At 35.4% G+C, this 17,601-nt stretch overlaps 1 protein-coding gene across 2 annotated transcripts in view; it reads left to right on the top strand.

Moving 5' to 3' along the window:
• The window catches only part of HSF2 (heat shock transcription factor 2), a 37,887-nt gene that overhangs the window by 6,111 nt on the left and 14,175 nt on the right, over positions 1–17,601 (top strand). For both annotated transcript variants that reach the window (XM_050786382.1, XM_050786383.1), the window contains exons 2-5: positions 11,175–11,283; positions 11,421–11,548; positions 12,309–12,433; positions 15,036–15,111. In XM_050786382.1, the coding sequence (XP_050642339.1) occupies positions 11,175–11,283; positions 11,421–11,548; positions 12,309–12,433; positions 15,036–15,111 (438 nt within the window). The remainder of the gene's footprint in view (positions 1–11,174; positions 11,284–11,420; positions 11,549–12,308; positions 12,434–15,035; positions 15,112–17,601) is intronic.

The following is a 17,601-nucleotide window of genomic DNA, read 5'->3' as shown; positions in this document are numbered from 1 at the left end:
CTTGCTGGGGAATATGCCCTCTAGGTGAGGGATTGGCAAACTACAGTCCTTTTGCCAGCTGTTTTATAAATAAAGTTTAATTAGAACACAGCTATGCCCAATCTATTTACATATTGTCTATATCTCTTTCTCACTACAAAGGTAGAGTTATGATGTTATAATCTGCAAGCCTAATTTACTATTTGTCCCATTAAGATAAAAGTTTATAAATCCCTGTTCTGGAGTACCCTAAAAAACTGTGTATGGGGAGATATCTTGTTAGAGATACTCTGCTTTGAAACCTCCCCAGAGAGGGAGCACCAGGGAAAGCTGATGGCCTTTGAGTGTTGCTGACTACCATTAATATCAAGAGCTAGGCACTGGAGAACCTTCCTCCACTGCAGAAGCTTGCCAAGGATACATAAGTCAGGAACAAGAACTCCTTTTTCTTGTAATATCTCTGTAGTATCCCATGCTGACAAAACTTAACATCATGGTACCTAGAAAAATAAAGATATTTATTTAAGGGATCTAGCTCTATGCTTGTAGAGCAGACAATGAAGAATGAATTTGGAGCAATAAATTGATAACTGACCCATAAACAAACTAGGATTTGTGGATATTTTAGGTAAGGTGATGAGGAAAGCCTCTCCAAGGAGATGATGTTTGAGGAGAGATCTAAATGATTAGAAAAGATGGGCCAGACAGAGGGGAATGACAAAAGGAAAGGCCTTGAATGTGGCTATTCAAGGAAGCAGGAAGGCCCATGTGGTTAGAGTATCTTTAGGGAATAGGAGAGTGAGGGTAGGGAGGTAGGGAGGAGCAGATGGTGTAGGGCCCTAGATCTGTAGTAAGAAGATTGGAAATGAGGGGACCAGTTAGAAAACTATCACAGTTTTCCTATATGGTATTGAAAATATTGGTGGTTGAGACTAAGGTAGCAGCAGTTGAGGTATTGAGAAGTAGTCAGCTTTGAAATATTCTTTGAAGGCAGAGCTGCAGGATTTGCTGATAAATTGATAAATTGGCTATGGTTGGAGGAACGACAATTAAAAATGATTCATAAATTTGGTTTGAACTACAGGATAAATCCATTTGCTGAGGGAAGATAAGTTAGAGATTCTTTTTGGCATATTAACTTTGAGATTAAAAACGGATCTGTAGTAGTATTTGAAACAACTTGAAAGTTGTTTAATTTTTCTTAAGTTTGACCATGCCTAGTCATATGGCCACACCTAATTTCAAAAGGGATGGGGAAGTGCAGTGCTAGGAAAAAAAAAAAAAAAAACAGGAATTTTTTGAACAGCTTGACTGACTTCCATACTCCAAGATGTCCAAGTGGAAATGTTGAATAGGTTGTTGAGTATAAGACTTTGGCATTCATGGTGGAGTTTGGACCTTGTAACTGGTAAAGCCATGAGACTAAATGAAATCATCATCTGTGAAGATAGAAGGAACCAAAAGATTTATTATTCCAACATTTAGAGAGTCTGAAGACAAAAGTCAGCAAAGGACACTGAGAAGTGAAAAAGTGAAACAGTGAACAGTGAAAAAGAAGGAAAAATCAAGGGAGTGAACTCATAGAAATTAATTAAAGAAAATGGCTCAGGAAAGAGATCAACTGTGTCATATGCAGTTAGGAATATTCTTGTATGTCTCTCATGGTGTATATAAGCAAGTTTCTCTAAGGTCTGTACACTCACATCAATTGCTGGGATATAGGGTATGAAATGTTTAACCTCAGGATAGTGCAAATTATCTTCCAAAGAGACCACACCAGCTTATTCCACTCTTAGCCATGTAGGAGATTTTCTGTTAATCTGCCTCTTCAAAACTGTGTATTATTGTTCTTAATTTTTACCAATCTAATTGAGATAAAACATTGTCTCAATGAGGTTTTGATTTATATTTTCTTGATTATTAATGAGTTCTAAAACCTTTTCACGTTTGTTGGCCATTTGTGTTTCCTGTTCTGTGAAATGTTTGTTTTGCCATTTTTCTGGGTTTTTTTTTTATTGTTTGTGAGAATTCCTATATATTCTACATACTCACTTTTCAAGTTTATGTGTTGGCCATATCTTCCAGTTTGTGGTTTTTTACCTTTTAGTTGTCTAGAACCTTTACTGAGTAGTTCTTCCTTTTCTAGTGATCTGTATTGCCACTTCTGTCTTACGTCACAAGTACATATAGATATTGTCTTAATCAGTTGGGCTGCTGTAGCAGAATAACATAGACTAGGTGGCTTCAACAACAGAGATTTATTTTTTACAGTTCTGGAGGCAGAGAAGTCCAAGATGAAGGCACTGGTCATTTCAGTTCCTGCGTTAGAGCTTTCTCTGCTTTGCAGACAGCTGCCTTCTCTCTGTGTCTTCACAATGGTGGAGAGAGAGAGAGTGTGTGTGTGTTCTGGTCTCTCTCATCTTATAAGGACACTAAACCTAACTTGGGGGTCCTGTCTTCATTACCTTTTCTGAACCTAATTACCTCCCAAAGGCCCTACCTCCAAATACCGTCATATCAGGGGCAAGGGTTTCAACATAGAATTTTGGGGGACACAAACATTCAGTGGTTTTGTTTCCGGAGTCTTTATGCCATTCCATTGGACAGTTTATCCTGTGCCTGTGTTCTGCTGTCTTAATTACTGTAGCTTCAGAAAAAGTCTTTTTGTAGGGTAATCTATTCTTCAGGAGTGCCTTAACTATTTTTGGTCTTTAGCTCTTCCATATACGTTTTAAAATCAAGTTCCATTAAAAAAAGAAAGCCTTTTGGATTTTTGCTGCAATTGCATCAAAACTATATAAATCAGATTCGGGAAAATCGATATCTCTATGTTGTGTATTCTCGTGACAAGGCATATTTCTAAATTCATTTTGTTGATTTATAAATGTTTCCTATTAGGCCTTGTGGATCTTTGTTCATTTTCTTCCTGGATATCTTATATGTGTTGTAACTGGTGTTCTTGACTTAAAAATCGATTTCTAACTGTTGCTGGTAATTAGAAATACAAGTAATTTTTGTAAATTGATAATCAGTGAGCAAATCATTTTACTGATTTCAGTTTTCTGAGTACACCCATAGTATCTGTGATTGATATTTATTTTCTTCCTTTCAGACCTTTATGCCAGTTTTTCTTTTGGCAGTAACTAAGAGTGAATAGTAGCAATTATCGTGGGATTCCAGCTTTGTTCTTAATTTTTAAAGGGAATGTTTTTAATGTTTCCCTCTTACTAGCTGTTAGAATTGAGAGTTTTTAACTTCATGTTTTCTTCTTGACATCAAATGTCGAGTAAGTTAGTGGGAAAGGGACTTACTAGAATGGAAGACACAAGAAAAGATTGACTTCAGGGGAAACAGGAAATGGGTTGAGAACATACTGAGTTAACATAGTGTAAAAAATGTTAACAATTTTAAATTGAAGTGTGTAATTTGAGATGATCATGGACAGGGATGTAGATGTGTTTATCATCATATAAAATAAAGTCAATAATAAGATACCCTACTGTGGATATAAATATATATATATTCTTTCCTTTGTCTAAGGAAAGAATATCAATGCTGCCATGATTAAGGATAAAAACCTAGAAAACACAGCTACCTCTTATTTGATAGGTGGAAGAAATTGAAAGGAAATATGAGAGATAAGAGACTCAATAGTGTTTAACATCAAAGCCCAGAGAGTAGAACATTTAAGGAGGTAATTGTTAGTTGCACCAAATGAAATGCCACAGAGAGGTGTAGGAAGATCAGGACTGAAAAGAGGGCATTGAATTTGACATTTGACATTTTAGAAATCTGGTTTCAGTCAAGTGAGGGAACCAAAACCAGTTTTAGTGAGAGTAAGTGGATGGTCCTGAATTGGAGAAGGGGGGTTTAAAATACCTGCTTGTTAAATTTTGCAGTTAAGGAAAAGACAAATGGGTAGATTGAAAAAGAAGGTGTAAGAGGGAAAGTTCTTTTAAGGTAGGAAAAGGTGTATGCATTTTAATTTTGATGATTACCTAGTTGCCAATCCTGGTTATTGTCAAGGGTTGTAAATTTAATCTAATAAGGGAAAATCATTACTTGTTTTGCTTTACATTCTTCAATTATGAGTCTGGGCCTCTGCTAAATTTCACAGTGTGTTTTTCACCAAAATTGTGTTTCTGTTAGGAAGAAAGTAGAGGAGAGTAGAGATAGAGTAAGAAGCTAGCAGTCTCCCTGGATAAATTTATATTTTATCTATATGTCTTCTTTGTTTATTATGTCATGTCTCCAAAAGCTTGGTTGTAAAGAGTGAGAGGGCATTGAGCTCTTATTTTTCTTCTCAAATGGAAAATTTCTTAATCCTTTTCTGTTCTGATTATCCCCTAATTTGAATGCCATCTTGACTTACTACCTGGTAAATTCTCAAATAGATTTGCTGGTTCATCTATCCTCTCTAGTCAGTCCATTAATCTATTTAATCACTTTTTCTTTTGTACTAAATTGTTGACACTATGATTTTATAATCTATATTGGGTAAGGTTAAAATACTCCCCATTGTTCTGAATATTTTCTTGTTTGTTGTTATGTAATTATTTTTACAAACGAACTTAAGTACCTAATGTTTGGTTATAATAGCATCAATTCATCTTTACTCCACAAATCATTTTTTAATAGAGAATTTAATGTATTGGTTAATTTAGAGAGGATTGACACCTTTATGATACTGCATTTGTCTTCCTTTTATATTTCTGTAGTTTTAATATTTTTAAAGTTCCTGTATATTTTTAAATTTTATTTTTAGATACTTAACATTTTTCTGTTATTATTGGGTTTTTTATTCCATTTTAGTTTCTAATTTTTTTAATTATGGTAAAATATACATAAAATTAACCATTTTAAGTTTGTTAAGTTAGATTCACATTGTTAGGCAACCATTACCACCACCCATCTCCAGAACAATTTTTATCTTTCCACACTGAAACTTTATACACATTTCACAATAACTTCCAAGTCCTTCCTCTCCCCAGCCCCTGACAACCACCATTCTACTTTTTGTCTCTGAAATTGGCTATTATGAAAACTTCATATAAGAGAAATTGTACAGTGTTTGTTCTTTTGTGACTGGCTTATTTCACAGCATAAAGTTTTCAAAGTTCTTTCCATGTTGTAGCTGTGAGAATTTCCTTTTTTAGGTGAAATAATACTTCATTGCATGTATATACTATATTTTATCCATACATGTTTCACAATGTATTGGTGGATACTTAAGTTACTTCTACTTTTTGCCTATTGTGAAAAATGCTACTGTGAACATGGGGTACAAGTATCTGTTCAAGTCGTTGCTTTTATGTTTTTTTTTTTGTTATTGTTGTTGTTTTTTTTTGTTGTTTGTTTTTTTTTTTTGAGTGTATACCTAGGAGTGGAATTGCTAGATTATATGTTTTGTTTAATTTTTAAAGGAACTATCATATTGTTTTCCACAGCAACCACACTATTTTAACATTCCCAACCAATATTGCACCAAGATTCCAATTTCTCCACATCCTTGCCAAAACTTTTTTTATGTGGTTTTGATAATAGCCATTCTACTGGGTGTGAAGTAGTCTATTGTTTTAGTTTTGATTTTCATTTCTCTAATGATTTGTGTTACTGACCGTCTTTTTATGTGCTTATTGGCAGTTTGTATAGATTCTTTGGAGAAATACCTACTCAGTTCCTTGCTCGTTTTTTAATCGGGTTGTTTGGGTTTTTTTTTGTCTTTTGTTGTTTTTGAATTTTAAGAGTTCTTTCTATGTTCTGGATATTAACTTCTTTTGAGATATATGATTTGCACTTTCTTTCCACTCTGAGGGTTGTCTTTTAAATCTGTTGGTAGTCTTCTTTTCATAAAAGTTTTTGGATTTGATGTAGTTCTATTTGTCTGTTTTTGCTTTTGTTGCCTGTACTTTTAGTGTTACATTCAATAAATCATTGCTAAATCTAATGTCATGCTTTACTACTGTTAAAAGTTTATTTAGTGCTTGGGTTTAGATCTTTGATTGATTTGAAGTTAGTTTTTATGTATGGTATGTATCAGCTAAGGGTCTAACTTCTTTTTTTGTATGTAGATACCCAGTTTTCCCTGCACCATTTGTTGAAAAGACTGTCCTTTTTTAATTGAATGGTCTTGACACTTGCCAAAAGTCCTTTGGCAGGGTTTATTTCTGGGCTCTGTTTTATTTCATTGATCTATATGTTTGTCTGTATGCCAGTACCGTGCTACTTTGATTACTTATTTTTGGAGTGTTTTCAGGTGTTTGTTTTTTGTAGAGAAAAACACTAGTGACGTTTAATATTAATTTATTAACCACGTATCTCACTGAATTCTTAAAGGATTTTTTAATTGATTGTACAGCGACTAGGATTGCAACCCCTGCTTTTTTTTGTTCTCCATTTGCTTGGTAGATCTTCCTCCATCCCTTTATTTTGAGCCTATGTGTGTCTCTGCACGTGAGATGGGTCTTCTGAATACAGCACACTGATGGGTCTTGACTCTTTCTCCAGTTTTCCAGTCTGTGTCTTTTAATTGGAGCATTTAGCCCATTTACATTTAAGGTTAATATTGTTATGTGTGAACTTGATCCTGTCATTATGATGTTAGCTGGTTATTTTGCTCATTAGTTGATGCAGTTTCTTCCTAGCATCGATGCTTTTTACATTTTGGCATGTTTTTGCAGTGCCTGGTACCAGTTGTTCCTTTCCATGCTTAGTGCTTCCTTGAGGAGCTCTTGTAGGGCAGGCCTGGTGGTGACAGAATCTCTCAGCATTTGCTCGTCTGTAAAGGATTTTATTTCTCCTTCACTGATGAAACTTAGTTTGGCTGGATATGAAATTCTGGGTTGAAATTTCTTTTCTTTAAGAATGTTGCATATTGGCCCCCAATCTCTTCTGGCTTGTAGAGTTTCTGCCAAGAGATCTGCTGTTAGTCTAATGGGCTTCCCTTTGTGGGTAACCCGACCTTTCTCTCTGGCTGCCCTTAAGATTTTTTCCTTCATTTCAACTTTGGTAAATCTGACAATTAAACCAACAAAGATCAAAAGAGACAAAGAAGGCCATTACATAATGGTAAAAGGATCAATTCGACCAGAAGAGCTAAGTATCTTAAATATACATGCATCCAATACAGGAGCACCCAGATTCATAAAGCAAGTCCTTAGAGACTTACAAAGAGACTTAGACTCCCATACAATAATAATGGGAGACTTTAACACCTCACCGTCAACATTAGACAGATCAATGAGACAGAAAGTTAACAAGGATATCCAGAAATTGAACTCAGCTCTGCACCAAGCGGACCTAATAGACATCCACAGAACTCTCCACCCCAATCAACAGAATATACATTCTTCTCAGCACCACATCACACTTATTCCAAAATTGACCACATAGTTGGAAGTAAAGCACTCCACAGCAAATGTAAAAGAACAGAAATTATAACAAACTGTCTCTCAGACCACAGTACAATCAAACTAGAACTCAGGACTAAGACACTCAATCAAAACCACTCAACTACATGGAAATGGAACAACCTGCTCCTGAATGACTACTGGGTACACAACAAAATGAAGGCAGAAATAAAGATGTTCTTTGAAACCAATGAGAACAAAGATACAACATACCAGAATCTCTTGGACGCATTTAAAGCAGTGTGTAGAGGGTAATTTATAGCACTAAATGCCCACAAGAGAAAACCGGAAAGATCTAAAATTGACACCCTAACATCACAATTAAAAGAACCAGAGAAACAAGAGCGTTTACGTTCAAAAGCTAGCAGAAGGCAAGAAATAACAGATCAGATCAGAAGTGAAGGAGATAGAGACATAAAAAACCTTTCAAAAAATCAATGAATCCAGGAGCTGGTTTTTTGAAAAGATCAACAAAATTGATAGACTGCTAGCAAGACTAATAAGTAAGAAAAGAGAGAGGAATCAAATAGACACAATAAAAAATGATACAGGGGATATCACCACTGACCCCCCAGAAACTACCATCAGAGAATACTGTAAACACCTCTAAGCAAATAAACTAGAAAACCTAGAAGAAATGGACACATACACTCTCCCAAGACTAAACCAGAAAGAAGTTGAATCCCTGAATAGACCAATAACAGGCTCTGAAATTGAAGCAATAATTCATAGCCTACCAACCAAAAAAAGTCCAGGACCAGACGGATTCACAGCCGAATTCTACCAGAGGTACAAGGAGGAGCTGATACCATTCCTTCTGAAAGTGTTCCAATCAATAGAAAAAGACAGACTCCTTCTGACTCATTTTATGAGGCCAACATCATCCTGATATCTAAGTCTGGCAGAGACACAACAAAAAAAGATAATTTTAAACTAATATCCCTGATGAACATCGATGTAAAAATCCTCAATGAAATACTGGCAAACCGAATCCAGCAGCACATCAGAAAGAAAGCTTATCCACCATGATCAAGTGGACTTCATCCCTGGGATGCAAGACTGGTTCAACATACGCAAATCAATAAACATAATCCAGTATATAAACAGAACCAAAGACAAAAACCACATGATTATCTCAATAGATGCAGAAAAGGCCTTTGACAAAATTCAGCAGACCTTCATGCTAAAAACTCTCAATAAATTCGGTATTGATGGAACGTATCTCAAAATAATAAGAGCTATTTATGACAAACCCATAGCCAATATCATACTGCATGGGCAAAAACTGGAAGCATTCCCTTTGAAAACGGGCACAAGACAGGGATGCCCTCTCTCACCACTCCTATTCAACATAGTGTTGGAAGTTCTGGCTAGGGCAATCAGGCAAGAGAAGGAAATCAAGGGTATTCAGTTAGGAAAAGAAGAAGTCAAATTGTCCCTGTTTGTGGATGACATGATTGTATATTTCGAAAACCCCATCATCTTAGCCCAAAATCTCCTTAAGCTGATAAACAACTTCACCAAAGTCTCAGGATACAAAATTAATGTGCAAAAATCACAAGCATTCTTATATACCAATAACAGACAAACAGAGAGCCAAATCATGAGTGAACTCCCATTCACAATAGCTTCAAAGAGAATAAAATACATAGGAATCCAACTTACAAGGGATGTGAAGGCCGTCTTCAAGGAGAACTACAAACCACTGCTCAGTGAAATAAAAGAGGACACAGACAAATGGAAGAACATTCCATGCTCATGGATAGGAAGAATCATCATGAAAATGGCCATACTGCCCAAGGTAATTTATAGATTCAGTGCCATCCCCATTAAGCTACCAATGACTTTCTTCACAGAATTGGGAAAAACTACTTTAACGTTCATATGGAACCAAAAAAGAGCCCGCATTGCCAAGACAATCCTAAGCCAAAAGAACAAAGCTGGAGGTATCACGCTACCTGACTTCAAACTATACTACAAGGCTACAGTAACCAAAACAGCATGGTACTGGTACCAAAACAGAGATATAGACCAATGGAACAGAGCAGAGCCCTCAGAAATAATACCACACATCTACAGCCATCTGATCTTTGACAAACCTGAAAAAATCAAGAAATGGGGAAAGGATTCCCTATTTAATAATAGGCTAGCCATATGTAGAAAGCTGAAACTGGATTCCTTCCTTACACCTTATACGAAAGTTAATTCAAGATGGATTAGAAACTTAAATGTTAGACCTAAAACCATAAAAACCCTAGAAGTAAACCTAGGCAATACCATTCAGGACATAGGCGTGGGCAAGGACTTCATGACTAAAATGCCAAAAGCAATGGGAACAAAAGCCAAAATTGACAAATGGGATCTAATTAAACTAAAGAGTTTCTGCACAGCAAAAGAAACTACCATCAGAGTGATCAGGCAGCCTACAGAATGGGAGATAATTTTTTCAATCTACTCATCTGACAAAGTAGAACCTACAAAGAACTCAAAACAAATTTACAAGAAAAAAACAACCCCATCAAAAAGTGGGTGAAGGATATGAACAGACACTTTTCAAAAGAAGACATTCATGCAGGCAACAGACACATGAAAAAATGCTCATCATCACTCGCCATCAGAGAAACGGAAATCTAAACCACAATGAGATACCATCTCACACCAGTTAGAATGGCAATCATTAAAAAGTCAGGAAACAATGTGCTGGAGAGGATGTGGAGAAATAGGAACTCTTTTACACTGTTGGTGGGACTGTAAACTAGTTCAACCATTGTGGAAGACAGTGTGGTGATTCCTCAAGGATCTAGAACTAGAAATACCATTTGACCCAGCCATCCCATTACTGGGGATATACCCAAAGGATTATAAATCATGCTACTATAAAGACACATGAACACGTATGTTTATTGTGGCACTATTCACAATAGCAAAGTCTTGGAACCAACCCAGATGTCCATCAGTGACAGACTGGATTAAGAAAATGTGGCACATACACACCATGGAATACTATGCAACCATAAAAAAGGATGAGTTTGTGTCCTTTGTAGGGACATGGATGCAGCTGGAAACCATCATTCTCAGCAAACTCTCTCAAGAACAGAAAACCAAACACCACATGTTCCCACTCATAGGTGGGAATTGAATAATGAGAACACTTGGACACAGGAAGGAGAACATCACATACTTGGGCCTGTTGTGGGGTGGGGTGGCGGGGGAGGGATAGCATTAGGAGATATACCTAATATAAATGACGAGTTAACGGGTATAGCACACCAATATGGCACATATGTAACAAGCCTGCACATTGTGCACGTGCACCCTAGAACTTAAAGTATAATAAAAAATAATAAATAGATTGTACAAAGATACAATTATGTCTACTGCAAGTAATTATAAAATGGTACTTCCTCTCAAAATCTTTTTTTCTTTTTTTTTTTTGGTCTTTATTGCACTAGTTTTAAAACAATGTTAATTCTGCTGGCTACATAATTGTATTTCATTTTCTCATTTCTGGTTTAGTGGAAATTCTTCTAATATTTCACCATAGCGTGTGATGTGGCATTTGGTTTGAGATATATTCCTAAACTTTTGAGGTTGACATCAAAAAGCTTAGTTGCAGTTTGGTACTTAATTGCAATTCGTTTGTTGTTCCTGTTATCAAGAATAGAATGTTAGTCTGAAGACATCTAGGAAGGACTACTCAAGACAGTTCTGGGATGTATAAATATATCACCATGTGTCATAGGAACTTAATTATTTGACTTTTTCTTCTTTTTTTCCCCCTTGTAGAATGGCCAGAGTTTTCTGGTCTTGGATGAGCAACGATTTGCAAAAGAAATTCTTCCCAAATATTTCAAGCACAATAACATGGCAAGCTTTGTGAGGCAACTGAATATGTGTGAGTATGGACAGCAGTTTATTTGGAGATGAAGCCATTTTTTCCCCCATTAGGGTGGTAAAGAAAATTATTCCATACCAGCACCACCAAATTTTGACTCGTTTATTTTAGTCATTTGAATTTTGAATCTTTTTCAGATGGTTTCCGTAAAGTAGTACATATCGACTCTGGAATTGTAAAGCAAGAAAGAGATGGTCCTGTAGAATTTCAGCATCCTTACTTCAAACAAGGACAGGATGACTTGTTGGAGAACATTAAAAGGAAGGTAAGCTGTTGTGAACATGAGCTGATTCGGGTATTGACCTGGAGTGTGCTTGACCAAGATTTTTATTTCAACTGTTGAAAGTACAGAAATACACAACTGTTCCTTGTTGGGATGAATTAGGAAAGTAAAGTTTTACTTGTTTCCCTGTATTTTTTCCCTAAGTTAGCTTAAAAATAAAATAAAGTAAAATAAGTTCCTGCTAGAATGTGAGCTCCCTGGAAGGCTTTTTCTATAGTTTGCTATTGTATATCCAGTGCCTACAATAAGTCTCTTCTAATAATATAAATATGCCCACATAGTAGGCTTTCAGAAATACATTCAGTAATACATTTTTAATGCATAATATCTTTTGGTAAAACAAGATATTTTACTAAATCTATAAAAGGAGTGGACCATGGAAGAAAATGGCCTAGCATGAACCTCTTACTGCATAAATTTAATTAAATGTGGAATGTGGCAATAAAGAGGCTTGGGGGAAACTGCAAGGAGTTTGGCATAAGGGGAGAATAAAAGACCCTAAGATATTCCTGCTTGTGGAAACTTTTTCACATTAAAAAACATTTTTTTAAGTACATTATTCCTTACATTCCCTCCCATTGAGTTCTGAAGTTTATTCTTTCCCTAGCATTTCATCCCGGGCTTTTGGAACCAGATCTCACTTCCTGAACAGGCCACGAAAACCTCTTCTGATAGGGAAGCTTTGAGTTACAATCATGAGTGTTTACTGTGTCTTTGATTTTCTAAATTTACTTTTTCAAAGGTTTCATCTTCAAAACCAGAAGAAAATAAAATTCGTCAGGAAGATTTAACAAAAATTATAAGTAGTGCTCAGAAGGTTCAAATAAAACAGGAAACTATTGAGTCCAGGCTTTCTGAATTAAAAAGGTAAAGTTTTATTTCCAAATATAATTTTAATGTGGGAATTGGGTATTTGTCTGTGTGTGTTGGGTTTGGAGGTTGTCTGATGTTTTATTGTAAGTACTCAGATCACTTTGTTGAAGCCAAGATCAAAGGTCATTTTTCTGTAAGTATTGGTTCCCTTTACTTTGATTTGTGGCCATAGACTTTACCCTAATATTGTTTTAATTATGATAGAAGAAGTTATAAACCTAAGCATATCAAAACAATTTGATGTATAAGTCTTAGCGATAAACATTAGGTCTTTAAGATGATGTAGGAAATAGCATTCTACTTAGGTTAGCTCATATTGTGTTCATAGACAATGAGGGCATATGACATAAAAACACTGTATGTTACCCATCCTTTGTTTAGTGGCTGTTGCTTAAGACTTCTCTGGGTGGGCTCTTAGGAAAAAGTAGGACACAAAAAAATCAGAAAACAATAATACAAGAGAGTTGCCCTGCTTAATACTTATTTCATATAGACTTGGAAAAGTGTTATTCAGACCTTTTATCTACAGAAAGATGCTTCATTGTATTTTACTACATTTCTTGGTACCATTATTCTAACTTGCCATACTAATAACTTGTATATAGAGTAGATGATGTATTACTCTTCTTAGTAAGTAGCTGGAATTTTTCTGTATCCTAATAGGTGCCAAGGGCTTAAGACTAGTTTACGTATTCTCTCTTCCATATCAAATGTGGGACATTACTTTAGTTAATCATAACTCAAATATCTTCATTAAAGAGGAACCTATGACTTTGATGTCTTTTTTAAATAAGCTTTAGGCTTTCCCTTTTTGTGTACTTTATTTAACAACTTGTTTACTGTATGTATCTTGTGTATACTAGCTGCTCTTTGACCCAGTTCCTTGGACCACAGTTTTAGCCCTTAAAGAAAGTGATCCCCAAATCATCTTTTGGGTCTTAGAGGAAACTTTCTTCTCCTTATTTTTTTTTGTTTGTTTGTTTTTGTTTTTGTTTTGAGACACAGTCTCACTCTGTTACCCAGTCTGGAGTGCAATGACTTGATCTCACCTTACTGCAACCTCCGCCTCCTGGTTCAAGCGATTCTTGTGCCTTAGCCTCCCTAGTAGCTGGGATTACAGGCATGTGCCAGCTAATTTTTGTAGTTTTAGTTGAGACAGGGTTTCACCATGCTGGCCAGGCTGTTCTCAAACTCCTGACCTCAAGTGATCCGCCCACATCTGCCTTTCAAAGTGCTGGGATTACAGGCATGAGCCACCGCACCTTTGTTTAGTAAGCAGGTAACAGCATTTTAAAATTTGAATCAGAAAAATACAGTAGTTATTCAGTAAATATTAAAATCTCCTTTGGTCTACCTTTATATGTAAATCTGCAGTTCCTTTTATATTAGTTTGGATTAAAGAAGATGATTTGTGGAGATTAACAAAAGTTGGAAAATTAAAGCATTTAATAGGTAGAGTGTCTGTCACGTCTTTTCAGCATTATCCACGCTGCTAACATTTAACAGCATAATGCAGTTTCAATTTAAAAAGGTGAACAAAGAAGCAGCTATTCATATTTGGCAAGTTATTGTGCAAGTTAATATCCATATTATTGGATATGCTTTTTCAGAATAACATTTTAGTGGTTTACATATGCTTTTGTTTGAGATAGATCTTAAGATAGTTTTAGAATCTGACAGACTTTAGTTTGACTTCAACACTTACCAAATTATTTGTATGATCTTGAGCAATTCCCTTCAATTCTCTATACCTCAGTGTCCTCATCTATAAAATAGAGATAATGACTTATTTCTTGGTGGTTTTTAGAGAAGTTTTAAATAAGTAATACACATAAAATGTCTAGCATAGTGCTTGGATATATAGTAAGTACTGGGTATATATCACTACCCTTTGTTTTGCAAGGTTAGATTAGGAAGGCCTGAATTCACTTGGTAGCCACAGTCGAAAGACTGGCTTATTTTTTTTTAAGCAAAAAGTAATGAGCCAGATTGTCAAAAGTAGTAAATTGCCAACTACTGTATGGATGTAGGCATATGTCTTTAAGTTTCTGTGTATATATTGCCATGAGTAGCAGATAATACACTTAAGAAGGAATGATTCTGGTGCTAGGCGTGGTGGCTCACACCTGTAATCCCAGCACTTTAGGAGGCCGAGGTGGGTAGATCACCTGAGGGTCAGGAGTTTGAGATCAGCCTGGCCAACATGGTGAAATCCTGTTTCTACTAAAAATACAAAAAAATTAGCCGGTTGTGACACATGCCTGTAATCCCAACTACTTAGGAAGCTGAGGCACGAGAATTGCTTGAACCTTGAGGCGAAGATTGCAATGAGCGGAGATCGTACCACTGCACTTCAGCCTGGGTGACAGAGCAAAGCTCTGCCTTTTTTTCTTAAAAAAAGGAATGATTCAGGAGTTGTGTCAAGGTAGTTGTCATTCCTGTGTAATTGAACCAAAGTTTTCTTAGTCTCATAAATATATATAGGGTAAAAATAAGTGTAGTTAAGTTGTCTGGTATTCTTAATTAAAGATATTGTGGTCTGGTTTTCTGACTGATTTTTTTGTTTTGTTTTGTTTCTTAATAAATTATAACATAGTGAGAATGAGTCCCTTTGGAAGGAGGTGTCAGAATTACGAGCAAAGCATGCACAACAGCAACAGGTTATTCGAAAGGTAAGAAGCTCTTTTCCCCAGGACCGTAATTTGCATTTGTTTAATGGATACAGTTTGCGACCCAAAAAGGTCAGTATTGAGTATCTGTGATTGATCTTAGTTTCTTACATATTGGATGCACAGATCGAAGTAAAAAATGAAATGAAATTAAGCCAAGTGTTACATATTTTTAATAAAAAATTTCTCACTAGCTAAAGATGGTTATTCCATACTTGCAGATAATGTCTCAGTAGCTTTTAGTAAATAATCTTTTGCCTAATATAACAACTTTGAAATACTTTATTTTTATGGGCTTAATTAATACACTACCAATTTCTTTTAAAATTAGAAAACATAGCCTTACTGGGTTTTTTTGTTGTTGTTGTTTTTTATTATAAAAGGCATAGTTAAGGTCTCAGAAGGTAAATGACAAATATTTTCAAATCAGTTGACCAAATTATGACTTCAAAAAATTTCTCAATGTATGCAGTTATTAGTCTGTGCAGAAAAGCAGTTAACATAGTAAAATGAATTTTAGATTTTAGATAAAATGTGAGATAAAAATTTAATATAGGAGTTGGAATCCCTCCATTTCATTGTGTCCTTGTCATTTAATCTTTGCATATCAGCTTTCATTTGCTAATAAGAGATGAAACATAGTAATTAAGGCAGCTATTTTTTGCTCATGAGTAAACTAGACTCTGAGTTAAAGCAACAGGTTTTTTGAGGGGGAGCTTCTGATTGCTCCTGCTTAGAAGGCCCTTGAACTAAAAATAGGGTGGTGACTGACAGGATCAGGGTCTAATGGAGAAGGCTTAAAGCAGAGATGAATAGTAGTTGCAGCCTGTGGCCTATAGTCAGCATAGATTTACTTTTTTTTTTTTTTTTAAATTAGTGTTCAAGTGAAGCTTGAATGTAGTAGAATTCAGTTCTAAGTGTTTAGTCCAAGTACACATATTTTTAAAACTTTCATAGGCAACTCTAATGTGCAGCCTGGTTAAGAATAGTTGATTTAAAACAATAGATGTACCTTAACCTGTACTTTATGGAAACAGTCTGTTAATAGTTTTCAGAAACAGTGTTTTGGTAATGTATTAACTTACAACACTCTATAATGTGTAGATTTTTTTTTTTTTCCTGAAAGCAAGAATAGTTGATAAAATAGCTATATGACATTTCAGTTTTTCATGAATGCTAACATTCTGTCTTCTAAAATTTGAGTTTGAATCTCTGTGCTTTGTTGAGTGGTGTTTATATAATGCATAACAACAACCAATAATTTTTACTCTGCTCCTGGAATTTACTGTCAGCCATGGATTAATTGAGAAAAATACGTGTGATGGTCCAGTTATAGGACTTAACAGGTACAGAAGTTACATGCTGTGTTAGATGCCTTATCTTCTTCAGATAAAAATCCCTGTATAATGTGATCCGAAAGTGTCAAAAGAGAATTGAGATATAGAATAAATTTAATTTAGCCACTGATTGATGTTGTTATAAATTCAACCTGAAGTTTTTAGAATTTTCCCATAACATTTATTAATTAAAAAAACTGAAGTCGAGTTGTATCATAAACATCTTTAAGCTTACATATTGTCTTTTCATTAACTGTTAGCATTTTCTCTTGCATAAGCAATTTGGCGGCTACCCTCCTTTTCATAGACTAATACTATCAAACTCTTCAGTTAAAATGTCTATATTTTTGTCCATTGAAAAATTGATACTGATTATAAGGCAGACCTCTTAGTAGCCTTTTTTTGTGAGGAAATGCTCACTGTTAAAAGCTATACAATAGATATTTTTAATTGATAATACTCTATTTAATTCATGTAATTTCACAAAGCTTATAAGCACACTTTCTGCACAGAGTCTAAATAGTGCTCCAATCAATTTTGGCTTTTATTCATAGCTTCTCAGTGATACACTACTTTTTATAGTTTACCATATGATCCTCACCTTTTATAGCACCTTTAGGAAGTTGGCAATGTAATTTGAAGACATACTCTTAAGCCAGTGGTTCTTATACTCACATCAGTATCCAGTCACACTTAAAGGGCTTTCTAAACACACGCATTACTGGATCCCATGATCCAAATTTCAGATTCAGCAATTCTGTAGTAGGATTGAGAATTTAACATATCCATAGTTCCTAAGCTAATGTTGTTGGTTTATGGGCCACACTTTAAGAAACACTACTATGAAATATGAAAGCTTGTTTGTGTGTCTTGACAGTTTTCTCTCTAAATTTAATCAAATATTAAAGATTAGCTTCCCTTGTCAGCAGGAAGTTTTGACAGGTAGGTCTCAACATTAATCTTTATAGAATCAGGCAATAAACGTTTTTCTTTTTCTTTTTTTTTCTTTGGTTGCAAGCAGAGTTTGTTTGTTTGTTTGTTTAGAAATGGAGCATCACGATGTTGCCCAGGCTGGTCTTGGACTCCTGGGCTGAAGCAATCCTCCTACTTAGGCTTCCTAAAGTGTTGAGATTACAGGCATGAGCCACCATGCCTG

This window comes from Macaca thibetana, chromosome 4 (genome assembly GCF_024542745.1).
Source record: "Macaca thibetana thibetana isolate TM-01 chromosome 4, ASM2454274v1, whole genome shotgun sequence".
In the NCBI taxonomy this organism is placed as follows: Eukaryota; Metazoa; Chordata; class Mammalia; order Primates; family Cercopithecidae; genus Macaca; species Macaca thibetana.
Note: the sequence above shows the minus strand (reverse complement) of the source record. Positions and strands in the feature narration are given on the sequence as shown.